The sequence below is a fragment of the Etheostoma cragini genome, chromosome 9, assembly GCF_013103735.1.
Source record: "Etheostoma cragini isolate CJK2018 chromosome 9, CSU_Ecrag_1.0, whole genome shotgun sequence".
Lineage (NCBI taxonomy): Eukaryota > Metazoa > Chordata > Actinopteri > Perciformes > Percidae > Etheostoma > Etheostoma cragini.
In genome coordinates this window covers 25,854,103-25,871,115 of record NC_048415.1, presented here as the reverse complement: position 1 = coordinate 25,871,115, position 17,013 = coordinate 25,854,103, and the positions used below count along the sequence as shown (strand labels likewise).

The window sequence follows — 17,013 nt, the reverse complement described above, 5'->3', positions numbered from 1 at the left end:
ATATTGTTACACTATTCTGGACAATTTCATTTCTTAGTGTTGCAGCCCACACACACCCCTGTGGGATAAAGTATGACCAGTGGCCTAAGGGTGCTGTTTGTCATTTTTCGTTATGCCCACATGTTTTTAATTATACATATATTCACAACTGCTGGCTAGAAATGCACAATGAAAGCCATAAATATTCAGTGTGCGCAGCTGTTCAAGAACAGGGCAGCTTTTAATGTGTCAAGGACCAAATGCTGAGTCAACTTACTTTTAGTTGCTTTTTTCATCGTAAAAGGAATATGAAAGACCTTTCCTATGTGTTTCAGGCAGGGCATGGCAGTACTGCCAGGGAGACTGATCCCTCAGTGCCCAGCAAAGAAGACATCCCCACCTTCGACGAGTGGAAGAAACAAGTCATGGAAGTGGAGAAGGAGAAAAGTGAGTGCATAAATGATTAAAACACACACTACTTGGATGCATGCACACATATCAAAAGAGAGACACCACATGACCAACTAAGTGCAATGTCCCATTAAGTCCTGAGGCTTGCTTCAGGGGTATTGGTCTCACAGAGCTAGATAACTCAGATAGCCCGATGATGTTAATCTCACTTTGTGAAACCCAGGCACAGTTTGCAGCATTGCCTCTGTAGACAAAGGAGGCCTTCACATGTCAGTTGTAATCTGTATCTTATTGCTTCTTGCTAGTGTTTTGTGCATTTTCTACCTCCGTCGTTCCTCTTTTGCTTCCTTTGTCTTGTTCTATTTCTGTCTATCTCACTCACATCTCCCTCTCTCTTCTCTCTTTTGGGCTGTATACACGCCATGTGCAGTGGTCAGCAGAGCGTGTGTTTATGTGTGTTGCGTAACCTCATTACTTGTTCCTCTCAGGCAATGCTCTTTTTCCAGTGTCTGTGATGGGCCTAATGCAACACGCCCTCTTTCTAGGTCAGTCTCTCCATACCTTAACCAGCGGCACCCCCCATTTAGTGAAGAAGGTCCAGAAAAACTTCAAGAATAACTATGCCTCTGTGGAGTGTGGTGCCAAGATACTCTCTGCCAACAACGAGGCCAAGGTTACACACACATCGTCTCTGTCCCCGCTTGCCTACACACAAACACATGCAGTCACGCAGCTAAGGATACAGACTGTTGTATTGTCATGTTGTATCAGCAGGTAGATAAAACCTGCTTTAAAATCTCTTTTATCTATTTAACATTAATGATATGTATTAAAGCTTTACCCAGGACATATGTTTAGTATTACATGAAACAATGTTGACTGCATTTGGCTGTTGAAAAAGGTAAATTTAATAAAATACTTGTGATGATGATGTTGAATGCTAATTGGCTCCCTCTCATTCTTCTTTCTCGTATTCAGAGCACTTCAGCTATTCTTATGGAGAACATGGACCTTTACATGCTAAATCCTTGCAGCAACAAAATCTGGTGAGTGCACTAGCACACAAAACCGGTACACACTTTGTCTGTAACAGAGCCTGATTTCAGATCAGTTTTATCTGAGTTTATCTTTTAATAAACATTCTCTGTTTACTACTCTGCAGGTTTGTGATAGAGCTCTGTGAGCCCATTCAAGTCAAACAGCTGGACATTGCTAACTTTGAGCTCTTCTCATCAACACCTAAAGACTTTTTAGTTTCCATCAGTGACAGGTATACTCACTCTGCTTCCTGTACACAGTCCCTCATACATTTATGATGCCAATATTAAAATGGATTGACAAGTTCTCAAAGGCATGTGGTGGTTGTGTGCAAGTGGGCTGTGCCGCAGTATGTGCTGGCCTCCAGTCCAATTCTTTGCTGTCAGTCACAGTGCATCATCCCCTGCAGTTAATTAACAGTTGAGTAAATGGGGAGGATGGCATGCTTTGCCATGGTTTATTGAAGAAAAGGCAAAAGAAAACCGCTGGTACCTGTGATTTAAGTCTAATCAATTAATTTATTTTTCCCAAAATCACAAATTTGCTTCGAGGGGCTTTACAATCTGTACAGCGTACGACACCCTCTGTGCTCAGACCCTCGGTTTGGAATTGGAAAAGGAAAAACTCCCTAAAAGAATCTTAAATGGTGAAAAAATTGAAGAAACCTAAGGAATTTCAATTGCGGATTATATTGGCATTTATTCTCATGAATGATGTGATAAACACGACAAATAGACAATGCTGTTTTCAATGCCTCTGTCTGGTGGAGCACGTCGTTTTAATGTGGTCATGTAGTATTATAGTGTTTATTTTTATGTCTTTAGATGGTTTTTGTTTTAAATGTGGCATTATATGTCATTTGGCCGACGCTTTAATCCAAAGCGATTTACAATTGCTACACACTGTATGTCAGAGGACGCACGCTTGTTGGATTTATGGATTAAGTGTCTTGTTCAGGGACACATCTGTTGATTTATTGCAGTGGGAACTGAACCCAGATCTCGCACACCAAAGACGTTCATATCCACCGCTTCATCAAACCTGTATTTTAGCGTAGGTCTAAAGCATGTTTAACCATTGTGAAAGGTGCATTAGAAAGTTTTACTAATTACATGCTCCTTGCACAGACCTATTCGTCGCAATTAGATTAATCCTGACACTTTTTAACTTTTTAGATACAATCCAATGAATGGGTCAAGGCATGCCATGAGCAATGACGCATTTTGGCATTAGTAATGCCCACACTGTGCCCTCCAAACAAATTTTCCTCTTTTCCACCTCTCTAACTTAAACTACATCTTGACATTGAGTGGAAGTCTTTTGCTTTGTTTTCCTGCGTGTGCATCTAGTCGATATGGATGAATACTAATTCGGGGCGTTTCACTGACTATTTGAGGGCATTTATGGGTGTGACATGAAGCCGCCAAAGCTGCACCACATTTAGTCGATTGTGATTCATAAAGGAAGCCGGCGTAGGACGTGCATGCTCATGGTTTCATAAATCAGAATATTTCTGTGTACTTGCGCCCTATGTTTTGTCCCTACGCCACCACTTTCAATTCACCGTACAGTTTTAAGAATGAGGCCACAGAACTGGGTATCATCTTCTCTATGCTGTATTAGCAGCTCTAATTTAATTGCTGGTATTGTCTGTGCTTTGGATTTCACCGTCAGGATTTATTTCCATCATCTCGCACCGCAACTCCTAAATTAAACCCTCTGGCATGGAAGGACGGTCACACAGAGTACAGTGGCATTTGCATCTAGCCTTTGAGGACATGTCAGGTTGCGTTTTGAGCACACTGTAGCTCTCACATACGTGCAACTTACTTTTCTCTTGTTCTGTCTGCAGATATCCCACCAACAAGTGGGTAAAGCTAGGTACTTTTCATGCCCGCGATGAGCGCATAGTCCAGAGCTTCCCACTGGACGAACAGCTATATGCTAAATATGTGAAGGTACTGCTTTTTGTATCATACTTCATTGTTGTTGGTTGTGTTGTTCTCTGTTGTTTCTACGGTTTTATATGCTCCTTTTTCTGGAAAGCTTTTTGGAACCCTATTAAGGAAGTGCTATAGACATAGTTTATTATGATTATTATTATTACTGCTTTTTTCTTTCTCTTGCTCTAACAATACACTTATGTCTCGAGGAGAAGAGCATTAAACAACTAATTTATTCATTCTGTAGAAAATTACAGCTCCTAGTAGATAAATACACCAACACACACACACACACACACACACACATTCATTTATATACAGTACGTGGGTTAAAGCTCAGGGGACCCTCTTATGACTTCCTTGTAAGTTATTCATGCCATCAGCGCTGCCTGTAACCCCTCCCTTTGAATGGATGAAGAAATGTGACTGTGAGGACGTGTGTGTCTGACAGATTTTCACTAAGGGCCGATACACATAACTATTGGGTGTCACAACTCCTCCAACTCTGGTATAGTTTGTGCCAAATGCTGCTGACTAAAATCATTGCACTAATAGATCAATTTAAACTTTTTTTTTCAAAACTTTTTAAAGTTTGTTTATTTCTCTTCCTGCATCTCTCATCCACAATTCCCCCCCAAAAAATAACTGCTGGTGGAAATAATATCTATTTCTGTGCTTTTTCAAAGCCGTCTCTCCCCTCACATTTCTACCCCCAATGTTGCTCATTAAATATTCACTGTGCAGACCCTTTAAACAGTTGATTAATGTTATGAGGATGATGCTTTATATGTGGCAAGAGTGGGTATTACGTGTGGGTGCTTACTATGATTCATGTGCTTTATTATTAAATAATTGTGTTTTTTTTATTGCATAAACTGATTCTTTTGTCTAGAAAGTTATCTGATTTGGTTACCACACTGATCGAGGCAGCTGAAAACTGTTATGTCTTGTTCTGATGTTTGACATCTGTCCTGAGATTGTCTCTGTCTGTCTTGTCGCTGTGTCTTGCCTGTGCTTCTTTCTTACTGCTTTCAGTATCTTGCCTGTGGACTGTTCTAGAACAATAACCCAGTGTGTTCCAGCAGTGTGTTTGTCTTATGAAAGAGCCAGACTGTAAGACTTGCTTGTAGCTTGAATCAGTCTTTACTGATTTCATTCTCTCTGTTTTATTTCCTCTCTTCTTCGGTCTTTCTCTTGCATCAGATGTTCATCAAGTACATAAAGGTTAGCACTCTTCTCTCTCTGTCAGAGGTTATGATGCACTGTTAAACACACTCTTGGAATGGTCATACACTGTAATGGGTGAGCTTTGGCAGAGCCTCATCTTTAATGCATGTGAGAGATGGTAAACATGTAGAACATACACATACCGTATTGTCAACGCTTGGCAATTCTAGTATTTATTTGCACATAACTGGTGGATTATGGGTTTATGGAGTGGACACACATACTAATACACATATAATTGGCAAGGGGACTATTGTGGATGATATTTTTAATTTAATAGTTTATCCTTTTTTCTTTTTAGGTTGAACTCCTCTCCCACTTTGGATCAGAACACTTCTGTCCCCTCAGTCTAATCAGGTAAGATGGCAAATTGCTCATCCCAGTTCCCTTTTTTATTCTAAGACCTCTCTTTCTGATTTCCTGACTCTAAATTGTCATTAAATAATACAACGTTAAAGATCTTACACACTGAGCCTTCCTCTAGCTCACCCAGTAAGAGGGTGTGCCCCATGTAGGCTGAGGCCTTGCCAGCGGCCTGCATTTGAATCCAACCTGCAGCCCTTTGCTGCGTGTCATCCCCCATCTCTCTCCCACCTTTCCTGTCTATCCACTGTCACTATCAAATAAAGGGAAAAAGCACCATAAAAATTATCTTTAAAAATAAAAACAAGATCTTACACACCATGAAGTTGAGTTCCACTGCAGCTTAGCCTGGAAGGAATCATTAGGGTTACTGCTCTTTCTTAAGGAAGTAGAAACAGCTAACTGAATGCATCTGTACTTAAGAACCATAAAAACTGCTTGATTCAGCCAGAATAACTTTTCGCAACACTGTTTCAAATCAAGTTCATCAAACCACTCATTATTTTTCAGTTCACATGCATGTTTGTTACATCCACCCGTTATAGTTACTAGTCAATGTGTTTCACCCTATAAGATTTACTCCAAAGTCCAAGCCCTCTCGTGTACACACAGTTTATCTCCCAAAGCCACATGTACTGTATGTACCGTCCTTTACACGTCGGTCCCAGATCAGCAGGGTCATCAGGGGCTTGTTCTAAAGGAACTGCTGTTGGAGTTTAAAGGCTGTGTAAAACTGTAAAACAATGAAGTGAGATTTTTACGTATTTGAGCTGAGCAGCATGTGCCCCTGCCCGATGTTAGCCTAGTTCAGATGTGCACGCATGCTCAGATTTAAACGGTTTACAGCATAACGTGTCATATTGGGATTTGTGAAATCCATAAAATAATAAACTTTTCTCATTACAAACAATAACAAAAGATGGAAATCATTTCAAAAAAGTTTCAGCCAAGTATGATTTGTTTGATTGCTAATGTTAGCTAAAAAAAGCTGCCTTTCTCCTTAAAAATAGCCACCTTTTTGTGTAGTAATAACAACCCTTTACCTTTTCTGTAGGTATCTTTGTTTATGTAGCAGTGCATATGTGTTTGTGTTATGTGTAGGGTGTTTGGGACCAGCATGGTGGAGGAGTATGAGGAGATAGCAGATTCCCAGTATCCTTCAGAGAGACTGGAGTATTTAGATGAAGACTATGGTAAGATGGTGACCTGGTATGTCTTTTATGGGAATTATTAAAGGATATCTTGTCCAACTTCTTTTCTCAACATTTATTGCAAATTTACAATTTTACTTCACTAGGGAAGAAAACGAATACACCTACTAACGTGAACCCCTTTTTAAGATGCTTTGTCTGCCATAAGAAAACAGACGCTGCAAATTACAGGGCTACAAAGGACCCTGAGAAGAGAGACAAGTTACATTCTTGCTCTCTAACTTAGTCACTAAGTAACGTGGCCTGGAGTTAACTATTTACATCAACTGGCCTTTTGCAGCAAAGCTTAATTGACTCAGTTATTGCAACGTTTTGGCCCTGGGACAAAGCTTATGTCCCTGTTTTTGCTTGCAATTGTTCCTAATTTCTAAAATTTAAAATTAAAATGTGATTTTGTGATTTATTGTGAAATTCCATTAAAATACAACAATTATTCACTGTTTAATGTTATTCATTTTTATTGCATGGACTTTTAAGTGGAGTCATGTATTTTGGTGTAGATATAACCTGAAGTATGTCCTTTCCTTTTCTTCAGACTATCCAACAGGCTACCATCCATCAGAGGACAAGGCCTCCAAAAACCTACTTGGCTCAGCAACCAGTATGTACACACAGACGCATATGCATATACAAAGACTAATGTACATAAGACGAGCTACAAAAACATGGTTGGTTTCAACAGTGTGGGCAGGGTTAGTTATGGATTTATAGGACAGGGTTGAATGAATTATTAGTATCTTAACCTACTCGTTATCGCACATAGATGTAGAATTGGGTTTGGGTTGCAGCCATTTTTCAGCTTCCAGTACACTTTTATTACTTAAATAAATATTATTTATTTTTTAACCACACATGCAGAAGCACACTGGTGCCCCTCTGTCGCCTAATTTAGCAAAGGGAGGACTGATGCACCCCCACACACAAATGGTGTACACACAAACCTTCCTGCGTTAAACCATAAAACCATGAAAAATAGCAGACCAAATTCTAGACGGGCAGGCTCGGAGGGGAACTGACCAAGGCAGAATGGGGACTGGAGGAAAAGGAAAAATAGAGGTAATCATGTTGAAGAAGTTTAGAATAGCAGCATCAGAGAGGAGAGTAACAGAAAAATGAATAACAAATGGCAAAGCCTGTGGTTGACACGCCACATGCTGCTGCCTGCTACCGTATTTACCGGGTACGTCCTGCTTTTCAAAATAACTGTATCGTGTGTTTTTTTTTCTAGATGCCATCCTAAACATGGTAAACAACATTGCTGCTAATGTGCTGGGCGGAAAGCCGGAGCTGGAGGGTAGAGCAGTAACAAGAGGTACTTATCCCTCATACACTCAGTGGTTCCTGTTCCTACACTACACACAGGCCTGAACTACACACACATGCTCAGGTCCTATACATGCACTAAATGGAGAGATGCCAAAGTGAGTGGGCTGCCAGTTGTGAACCAGCGCCCTGAGGGGGTACGGTGACTTACTCAAGAGCACCTTGGCAGTGCCCAGGAGGTGAACAGGCATCTCTCCAGCTACCAGTCTACGCTCCATACTTTGGTCCGGACGGGGACTTGAACCAGCGACCCTACGGACTGAGCTGCTGCCAACCCAACTCCGTACGGACTGAACTACTGCCCCGCCCATATACCAAATACGAGTACTTAGTTTTTTCACATGAAATTTGACCCTTTATACTTGAGGTAAAAAGGTTAGTTTATAAATTTGCAAAAAAATTGCAATAAAAGCCAATTGAAACATATTTTGCACCTAAAAAAAAGATCCCAGAGCTTCCGGTGCTTTCGTAGACGCAACATTGGTGTCACATGTTCCCTACCAACCACTTCCACTCTGTCTACGAAAAGAAGAGAAGAAACATAATCATTCATTACAACTACATAAATACTTTTTATTGAAAATAATGCAGAACACCAGGACTATTGATCTTCACAAAGACCTTTTTAAAAATAGCACAACATTTTTCCATAGAAACTGCCCTCTTTTCTCTGTCACTCTGTGCTCACACTCGCACTGTTCAGCTGCCTGTTTTCTCCCTGTGTCTAACCATGCCTGTCACCCAACATATTGTTAACATTAACTGCTGCTAAAACTGGGTCACTTAATTTTTTCCTCTAAAGTGCGAGCAAATGCACAGCCGTGACTGTCCGTGTGTACGTGAGTCAAGAGATCCAGATGTTTATTTGGCTTTTGGCAGGAGGTCTCAAACTGCCTTTCAGCAGAACTTTGGCTTTTATCTGTATTTTTACTTCTTGGTAGAGGAGCTGAGATGAATAAAGACTGAGCGGGGCCTATGTCGCCAAGCCTGCTCTTTGCCATATTTACCCCACAGAGAGCTGCATCAAAATGACTCACTTACTCAGCTTTTCCCCAGGGGCATCGAGTTAAAAGGAAAACTTCACCTCACACCTAGTTTATTTTGTTTATGCTGCAATATAATTTATTTTTAGATTTGCATTTCTCTCTAAAATAAAAGATCATTCTTCCGGGAAGTATAGTAATAGTTAGAGCACTCGTTCCAAGAGTTGTATCATTTGTAAATTATGAGCTGCCACAAAGATGAAGTTTCCTTCATTAAAAAGGGATTCCACAAAGGAGAAACTCTTTACAGTTTAGTTCTGATTTCCATTTTTGCCCGCAGAGTAGGCAGGGAAGAGTTAGAGTGTGTGAGAGAGATCAGTTCTAACTGGACTAGACTGGTTCACAGTGTTTTTGACTTTCCCAAACATGGGCTTGCCAGACACCAGAAAAGGATCTCTGTTCTTCACTTTGCCTCCTACAGACTCATTGGAGAAAAACCTGCCAGTACAAGTTATATGGTTTTGTGCACTTTTAAACAGCAACCTGTTATGAGTCTAACTGTTGTGTTTTTGTAAATGCTAGGTAATACAACAGCAGAGGAGGATGAAAAGGAGAGCACAGAAGTTGCACCTATACCAACTGAAACACCAAAGGACTCTGCAGTGTAAGACCAGTTAAAGACCAATAAACCATTATCACTGTAAAGGGATTTATGTATGTCACAGAAGGATGAATTCAGCTACTATACAATTAGATGTTATGTTGTTTAACATCACGTTTCTTCTATAATCCTACAACAAACACAAAATATATTTTATAATGCTTTTGCATTTGTACCTGTGTCTTTCCCCCAGACTTGAGCCTGTAGATCCAGAACACACAGCAAGCCTGGAGGACTCTGTCTCCAGTGACTCCTCCACACTTTCCTCCTCATCACCAGACTCCCAGGAGGACAGACAGATTGTGACTCTGGTAGAAGAAGAGGAGGAGGAGGACGAAGAGGCCAGACAGTCTACTGTCACCCTGATGGAGGAGGAGGGAGAGGAGGAGGAGGAGGAGGAGGAGGAGGAGAAGATAGAGGAAGCGACGAGGAGGGAGGCAGACAGGAACCAGTGGGAGAGCCAGATTTATTGTCCTTTCTCCTCCTTCTCTTCCCTGTCTCTGTCCTGCATGGCCACCCTGCAGGAGCTCCTCCATCGCTGGTGCTCCGCCAGACTGGCCAAGGAAAGACTCCGCAACCTTAGGCGGAGGCAGCTGAGAACTCAAACACAGTCACACCCTGATGCAAACACCCCTTCCCTCACATACACGCCGCCACTGATTCCTGCCTCTGATCCCACACCTGTCAAAGAAGCTCTTCCCCTCACAGAAAATGCTCCAGAGCCTGAGCTTTCTGTTATGGGCAACGAGGGGAATGTCTTGGGTGAGATGCACGCCACACATCCAAACACTCACACCCTTGAAGCACACACTCCAGAGCTCCTAGAGCCTAGTAGAACAGCCACTATCCCCCCTCAAAGTTTCTCAGAATTCCCTAGCTCCCAGACAGTGCCTACCCCCTCCCATGAGGAGAAGCTGCTACCTCCCATCAAAGATGCAGCCCTAGACCCTTTCCCCACTCCACCCCTCCAAGCTGCCACTATCCCGGAGACGCAACAGGCCAGCAGTGCCACCCCCTCCCTTACTGTGAGCTCGCTCCCACAGCCTTTGGCCTCTGAGACAGCCTCTCCTGGTATTGTAATTTCCTCTGTCAAGGAGCAGCCTGTTCAGCCTCTTCCCACTGCATCAAGGCCTGAAGATCTTATCCCCCCACCTACTGAACTGCCAGCAGCTCTCCCACTGACTGATACAGACGCAGTAAAGTCAAGTGCAGACAGTGGGGACTCGCAGAGACACAATGTCCAGACTTCTCAGACTCACGGAGAGCAGGGGGACTCTCTCACCGGAGAGCCCCATCGGGTGGAAGACACTGTAGAAGAAGACCTGTTGAGCACTATTGGAAATGGCAATGTCCACCGGTCAGCAACAGACTTCTATGCAGAGCTTCAGAATGGAGGAGATTATAATGGTGGAGCAATGATCGGGAATGGCATGTTGAACGGGGGAGCGGTGCACGGCTCCAGCCAGAAGGAGAGTGTGTTCATGAGGCTGAACAACCGGATCAAAGCCCTGGAGATGAACATGAGTCTGTCCAGCAGATACCTGGAGGAGCTCAGCCAGAGGTAAACAGAACGTTTTTCAAGGTTTTGGATTGCATATTAGATTTACATGACCAGTGCCATCATACCTTGAATTTGAAACTATGGAAGGGTTCCTTTCAGGATGTATTTTTTGCATTTGTGTTGCTCAGATACCGTAAACAAATGGAAGAGATGCAGAGAGCGTTCAATAAGACCATTATCAAACTGCAGAACACCTCCCGCATTGCTGAGGAGCAGGTCAGTTTACACAAAGGACATACAAGCAAGAGTAGTAGAAGCATAACAGAAAGTACTTGTGGGTGATTGTCTGATGTTTTTTTAAATTTTTTTTTACTGTTTTTCAGGACCAGAGGCAAACAGATTCCATCCAGGTCCTGCAGAGCCAGCTGGAGAACGTCACTAAACTCATGCTCAATCTCACCGCTACTGTCAGCCAGCTGCAGAGAGAGGTAACGTACCTGTATCTATTGTATACTATAAAATAAATTTTGTTTGATTACTTGATACATACAAACATACATGCATACATACATACTTATCCTATGACTGGTACTGTGGCGTGTACCCAGTTTTGATTCTAGATCTTTGCAGTAAGACCTCACTTTAGGACTCAGTGTAAAATAAACAATCTGCTAAGTGACTAATTCATATTTATTTCATACATACAGCTTAATGTGAAGAAAGGCATTAATGTGCATATGTTCAAAAGGTGGGCTATTTTAAAGGATGTGATATGATTATTGGACATTTCCTCTGCAGGTATCTGACCGTCAGAGCTACCTGGTGGTCTCTCTGGTTCTGTGTCTGTCTCTGGGCCTCCTGCTGTGTCTGCAGTGCTGCCGCAGCTCTTCTCCCACTCCCAACACCAACGCTGCTGCCCTAATCCAGGGCAACCACTACCCGAGCCCCAAGAGGTCTGTCTCGAACACACACACAAACACTTCCGCTAGGCTTGGCTTCTAATTCACAGTTAGTTATTTATAATAGTATTGCTCTACCATTTTCAGAGCTGTCATCATGATCCCTTACACCCAGTCATATGCTGCTGCGTTTGAATAGAACATATTGTGTATACTTCACTTGTGATCTGCTTGCCTAAGGCTGTCCCTCCGGTTCTGCCACTGAAGGAGTGACAATTTAAACAACACAAATGTCAAACAAATTTTTTCTTGTCAGATGCTTCTCCTCCTATGACGACATGAGCCTAAAGCGTAGGGTCGCCTATCCCCTTGTTCGTTCCAAGTCATTCCACTTGTCCTCTACAGAAGGTAAGAGCCCCCCTCTCCTAAACACACACACGTACACACACTGTACTCGAGTCACTCCTCAAACCTGCCCTCTCCTCTGTTTTTCTGTTGTTTCTTTCTTTTTTTGTCATTGAAACAAAAGCGACATTGCGCCCTGATGCTACAGTCATAGCTCATTGCAAATATCATATTTTTCACTACTGTAGACCTTTTCAGGCTAGTTGCGTCAGACTGCTGCAGCTCTCGCTGCACATTGCACAACTGGCCACATCCAAGTACTATCCTAATCTTTCTTCATTCTCTCTGTCTTTCCAAATCTCATTTGGGCTATTTCTCAGCTGGTTCCTCTCACACATGTTGCCATGCTTAGTGGCTGAAATCCCTGGTGTTGCCAGTACCTCGAGCAACACAAGCCCACAGGGAGAGGCTGGTGCAAGCAATAAAAGAATAAAGGCTTTGACTCATGAAACCTAAAACTCCCCCTGCTCTGTGTGTGTGTGTGTGTGTGTGTGTGTGTGTGTCCTTGTGTGTGTGTGTGTCCTTGTGTGTGTGTGTGTGTGTGTCCTTGTGTGTCCTTGTGTGTGTCCTTGAAGATGAAGGCTGTCATTGACAGCTTTTGTTCACACACTGGCTAAAGGAGTGTAATAATAGAGCATGATGCTTCGCTTACTCATGATAGACATTTGCAAGTAGTAATTGATAATAAAAATGACATATTTTTGTGATTTTTAAGAAAAAAAACTATTATTGGTGAAATTACTTGTTATCTCCTGTACAGTCATGATTGTTAAACTGATTTTTGCCATTGCATTTTTAATAAAACTACTTGCAAGGTCACTTCATGCTTGTTACATGTATGTATTCCTGGTTGCCATTCCATCATTAACCTGGCCCCTCTCTCCCCTCCCCAGTAGGTCCAGATGACTTGTACATTGTAGAACCTCTAAGGTTTTCTCCAGAGAAAAAGGTACAGTGTCTGTTCCAACTGCTGCTGTTGGCTGTGACGGCCACCTTGAGTGCTGTGTGTTTTCTAGTGTCAGTCTGTCTGTACAATAAGTGTCTGTTAGAGCAGTGAACGGCTTCTTCGTCGGTCACGGATTTCTGAGCTCAGTGGAGTAGCCGAGATGAGGGAGCAGCTGAAGATTTTTATGATTCAGCCCTCTCCAAATGCCTGTTAACCACTTCTACGCTGACACTTTGGGCATGTCATCTGATTTTGACAACAGACTTCAATGCAAGTCCCTCAAAATTAAAACACATCACACACAACTCTTATCCTGTGAAACATTTGATGATTTAAGTAAAGCATGGTGCACTGTTGACTTGTATCACAGCACAGCCCTGGTCAGTTTAAAAACTTTTAAGATAAGTTGTTTTGATTATATTTTTGTCTCCTCTGTCCCATGATTCCCTATGAAACTTTCTAACCCTTCTTTGATCCATTTGTATGACCTCAGTGTCTAGTGCAAAAGTGGTTAATGACTTTACATTATGAGATGTATTTTGTCCTTATCTGAAGTGTTTCTTTTATCATTCGCTCCTCCTGTCTTGTGTTTTTCTGTAGAAAAAGCGCTGCAAGACAAAATCATTTGACAAGGTTGAGATTCTGATGCCAGCTAATCCCTCTGCTCCCCTCACGAACGGGGATCTAAACTGCAACGGCTTCCTCCCATGCCTCCCTGCGCCATCACCTCCTCCTCTTCCTCCTCCTTCTCTCCCACCGCCTCCCCCTCCCTCTGCAGAGGAGCTGTCATCCCTGCCCACTTGCACCTCCAAGGAGTTCCCCTCAGAGACTAGCAGCTGCACCTCATCCACCCACTCTGAGGAGTCCTACACAAGCAGTCTCCCACCTCCTTCTCCCGTGTTCTCCACCGCCGGCCTGTGCAACGGACACGGCCTGTCTTTCTCCCTCCATCATTGTCCCACCAAATCCCGCCAGGAGAAGCGCTCGATGAAGCGGCGGAAGTCGAGGCAGACGGAACTGCCGTTCCCTTCCATGCGGCGGGGGAGCCTGGGTTCTCTGCCCAGCCTGCAGCAGCTTATAAAGGGAAACAAGGAAATCAGTGTCGGGACCATCGGGATGACAGCAGTCACCGGGCATGTCTGAATATTCTATTACTTTTACACGACTTTCTATTAACGACCATACACACACCCACACACACTATGTGGTAGCTGACTTGTGAGGAGATGAGGTTTTACTGCATCCAAATGAACCACATTTCCCATGAGCACCCAGGCACACCGTGGAACTGAAGTTGCTCTGGCAGCAGTAGCTCCACATCATCCAGTCCTCATCCACACCTGTCAAAGAGCTGTTCACGGTTATGTGCCTTTTATATCGGTTCTCAACCTTTTTACTGCTAAAACAAATATGACATTTAAAGAATTGTTGATGTGGACAGAGAGACACCGAGGTGAAACATTATTACAAGTCAAATCCATTGAAGTGCGTTGAAGATGTTTTTGTTTTTTTCTACTGGATAAGCACATTGTCCCATAACCGTTGAGCACCATTAAGCGTTTATCCCCACTCTGAGCACAGTGAGGAGAGGTGCCGGCCTCAACTCTACGTTCCTTTACCAAGGTGGGCATCAAGAAGTATTAGGCTGCTCTTTTGGATGAAATGTGTTGGTGTGAAAGAACTGTGGAGCATGACAACTACTTCTATTATCCTTATCCCCTTCTGTCTTTTTTGCCATCATGTTACCCATTCTGTCTTTTTATTGCATCCTAACAGGACTGCAGGTGTTTGGGACCAGAGTGTTCAACTTTCATTGTACGCCAGAATCTCTTTCTCTTCATCTGTCTCTGTCAGTCTGTTCCAAACCAACCATCAGAGCTGAATGAAGAACAGACTTATACATGTCCAAATGTGTCCGTCCTTTCAGTTTAGTGTCCTATTTAACTCCATATTACAAATACAATTGCAGCAGTCTGTAGGTCCTAAAAATATGCAATGGATTGTTCTGTGAACTGTCCCTACCTGGTTAGTTTGGGCTGGGCCCAAGGAGCTTGCTCCCACACCACGTAAAGAGAAATTGCACTGTTAAAAGGGATAATGTGACTGTGGAAAACAGGCTAAAGGCAACCCATAGGTTTTTTTAATTGTCTTTTTTTCAGTTATATTTTAATGTTTGTTTTATCCAATACTGAGCCATGCTCCTCTCTTTATTGCTGTTTAGGGCACAATGTACTGTAGGAGCACATTGTGAAAATCTGAATGTTTACACTTCCATCACACACTTGCACCCACTCGCACTTACTGGCACCCTGCAGCCTAGTCTGACAGACCAGTTTTATTTATCTATTTATTTATTCAAATGACTGCAGATTTTTCTAACTTTGTTGCCTGTCTCCCAATCCTGCAGTGTCAGAGCAGTTTATCCATGACAGTATGTTGCATAAATTAAATATTACAGTGAAATTCTCTCAACCACACTGATACATGACCATGGTGGAATTCTTTATTTTTTATTTATATAGCTTGGGCTCTGACATTATGGCAGCCCTTAACTCTGTTTGCCTCTGCCTGAAATATCTGACCAACCCAATAGCAGTCACATATCCTGCAGCAGCAACAAGATGAAGTATTGATTTAGAAAACCACAGGCTTCTTAGGATCCTCAAGCTGCTGCTTTTGTATTATGTTGAGAGCAGCTGGGTGGGACGTAGTGGAAAGGGTCAATCCGAGTGTTATTGTCTTGTCTTCTATGTGCTCATTTCAGCATCTTTGTCGGATCGCCAGCCAACCCATTTTACCTCGCCCTGTTCATGATTACATGACCGACCTACCTTATCATACAGTATGTTTAAATGTAAACGTAGTTTTAAATAATAAAATGTATATTTTTCTTTATGTATCCAGTTTCTGACTGGCTCTGTGTGGTTGCACTTGGGTACATTCTGACAGAGGACTTCTTACTTTACTCTCCCAAAAGAGCGTCATTACCTCTCCTAACCAACTTATAAAGCTCCTCTTTCTCTTTGCATATCTCTAAACCCCCCCCCCCCCCCCCCCCCCCCCCCCCCCCCCCCCCCCCCCCCCACACACACACACACACACACACACACACACGCACAGAAATTGCACGACTAATTGTGACTGTGAAGTTTTTAAATGCCTGCTTTATTAGCCACTCTAACAAGGGAGCTTGAAACGCTACAATGACTCTACATGCTTGCTTTCTAGCTGATCTGTGCATCCTTACTCTCATTGTACACTATTGTCTTTTATCCACTTGTCATGGCTCTATGACTTCATGTGTTGGCCCCACCTTGAATGATAGTTGTAGTTTGTAAAGAGATGAATATCAATTGTTGAATAAAGGGAACGCAGAAAAGATGGGTAAATTTGGAACACTATTAATGTGACTGTGTGTTGCAAAAGCTGAGCAAGTTTTTGGTTTGTTTTTTTGTCCCTTTTTTAATGTGTATGATCTTATGTTTGTGTGAGTGTGTGTCTGCATTATGAGAAAGACTACTTTTGAAACCGCTTATCCTGTCACAGCAAATAAGGAGAATGCCCTCTGCAAGACATTTCAGGAGCTCAGCGACCACTTTGTAGGACTCTTCATGCCTTTTTGTTTTTCTACCTTATGTCAACTGCTATCTTTTCTTTCTCTCTCTATCCCTCTCTCTCTCTGTGTGATTATTCTGAAGAGTGGCAGAGTATGTTTGTGTAGGAGTGAGTTACTACAAAACGTGTAGTGCCATTAGAAACTGTGAATTTCTAAATAAAACTTTTTTTTGTTGTCTTTCACTTTTTTTATTGTGGGTGTCTTCATATTCAGCCATTGTTTGTCAATCGTGAATCAATCCTTAATGCTACCTCGTCTGTAAAGACAGACTGGCTCAAACTAAAAGGGGTGATTCTCTGAAAACTGACCTTGGGGTATAATTATTTTGCCACAGGGCTTTATATGCACAACATTAGCACACGGATAGACATGTGATATGTCCTGCCTGATCAAGATCTCAACAGTAGTGTTTCAGTACACCACACATCAGGCTTTAGAAAGCTGAGATGGGAAAACTTTTGGTCTTGCTTTAAAATATAAGCCAGCTGGGCACTTTGGGTCTGTATG

General features: G+C 42.5%; 1 protein-coding gene across 7 annotated transcripts in view; it reads left to right on the top strand.

Annotated features, from left to right (window-relative positions):
• The window catches only part of suco (SUN domain containing ossification factor), a 51,489-nt gene that overhangs the window by 27,361 nt on the left and 7,115 nt on the right, over positions 1-17,013 (top strand). For 2 of the 7 annotated variants that reach the window (XM_034880567.1, XM_034880566.1), the window contains 18 exons: positions 315-426; positions 936-1,063; positions 1,369-1,436; positions 1,553-1,660; positions 3,281-3,386; positions 4,575-4,595; positions 4,900-4,955; positions 6,063-6,154; positions 6,708-6,773; positions 7,401-7,484; positions 9,061-9,142; positions 9,333-10,700; positions 10,829-10,916; positions 11,024-11,128; positions 11,439-11,593; positions 11,856-11,947; positions 12,838-12,893; positions 13,491-15,957. In XM_034880567.1, coding sequence (XP_034736458.1) covers positions 315-426; positions 936-1,063; positions 1,369-1,436; positions 1,553-1,660; positions 3,281-3,386; positions 4,575-4,595; positions 4,900-4,955; positions 6,063-6,154; positions 6,708-6,773; positions 7,401-7,484; positions 9,061-9,142; positions 9,333-10,700; positions 10,829-10,916; positions 11,024-11,128; positions 11,439-11,593; positions 11,856-11,947; positions 12,838-12,893; positions 13,491-14,033 — 3,330 coding nt within the window. In that variant the 3' untranslated portion in view covers positions 14,034-15,957. The other 5 variants (XM_034880562.1, XR_004657777.1, XM_034880564.1 and 2 more) reach the window with 5 other exon arrangements.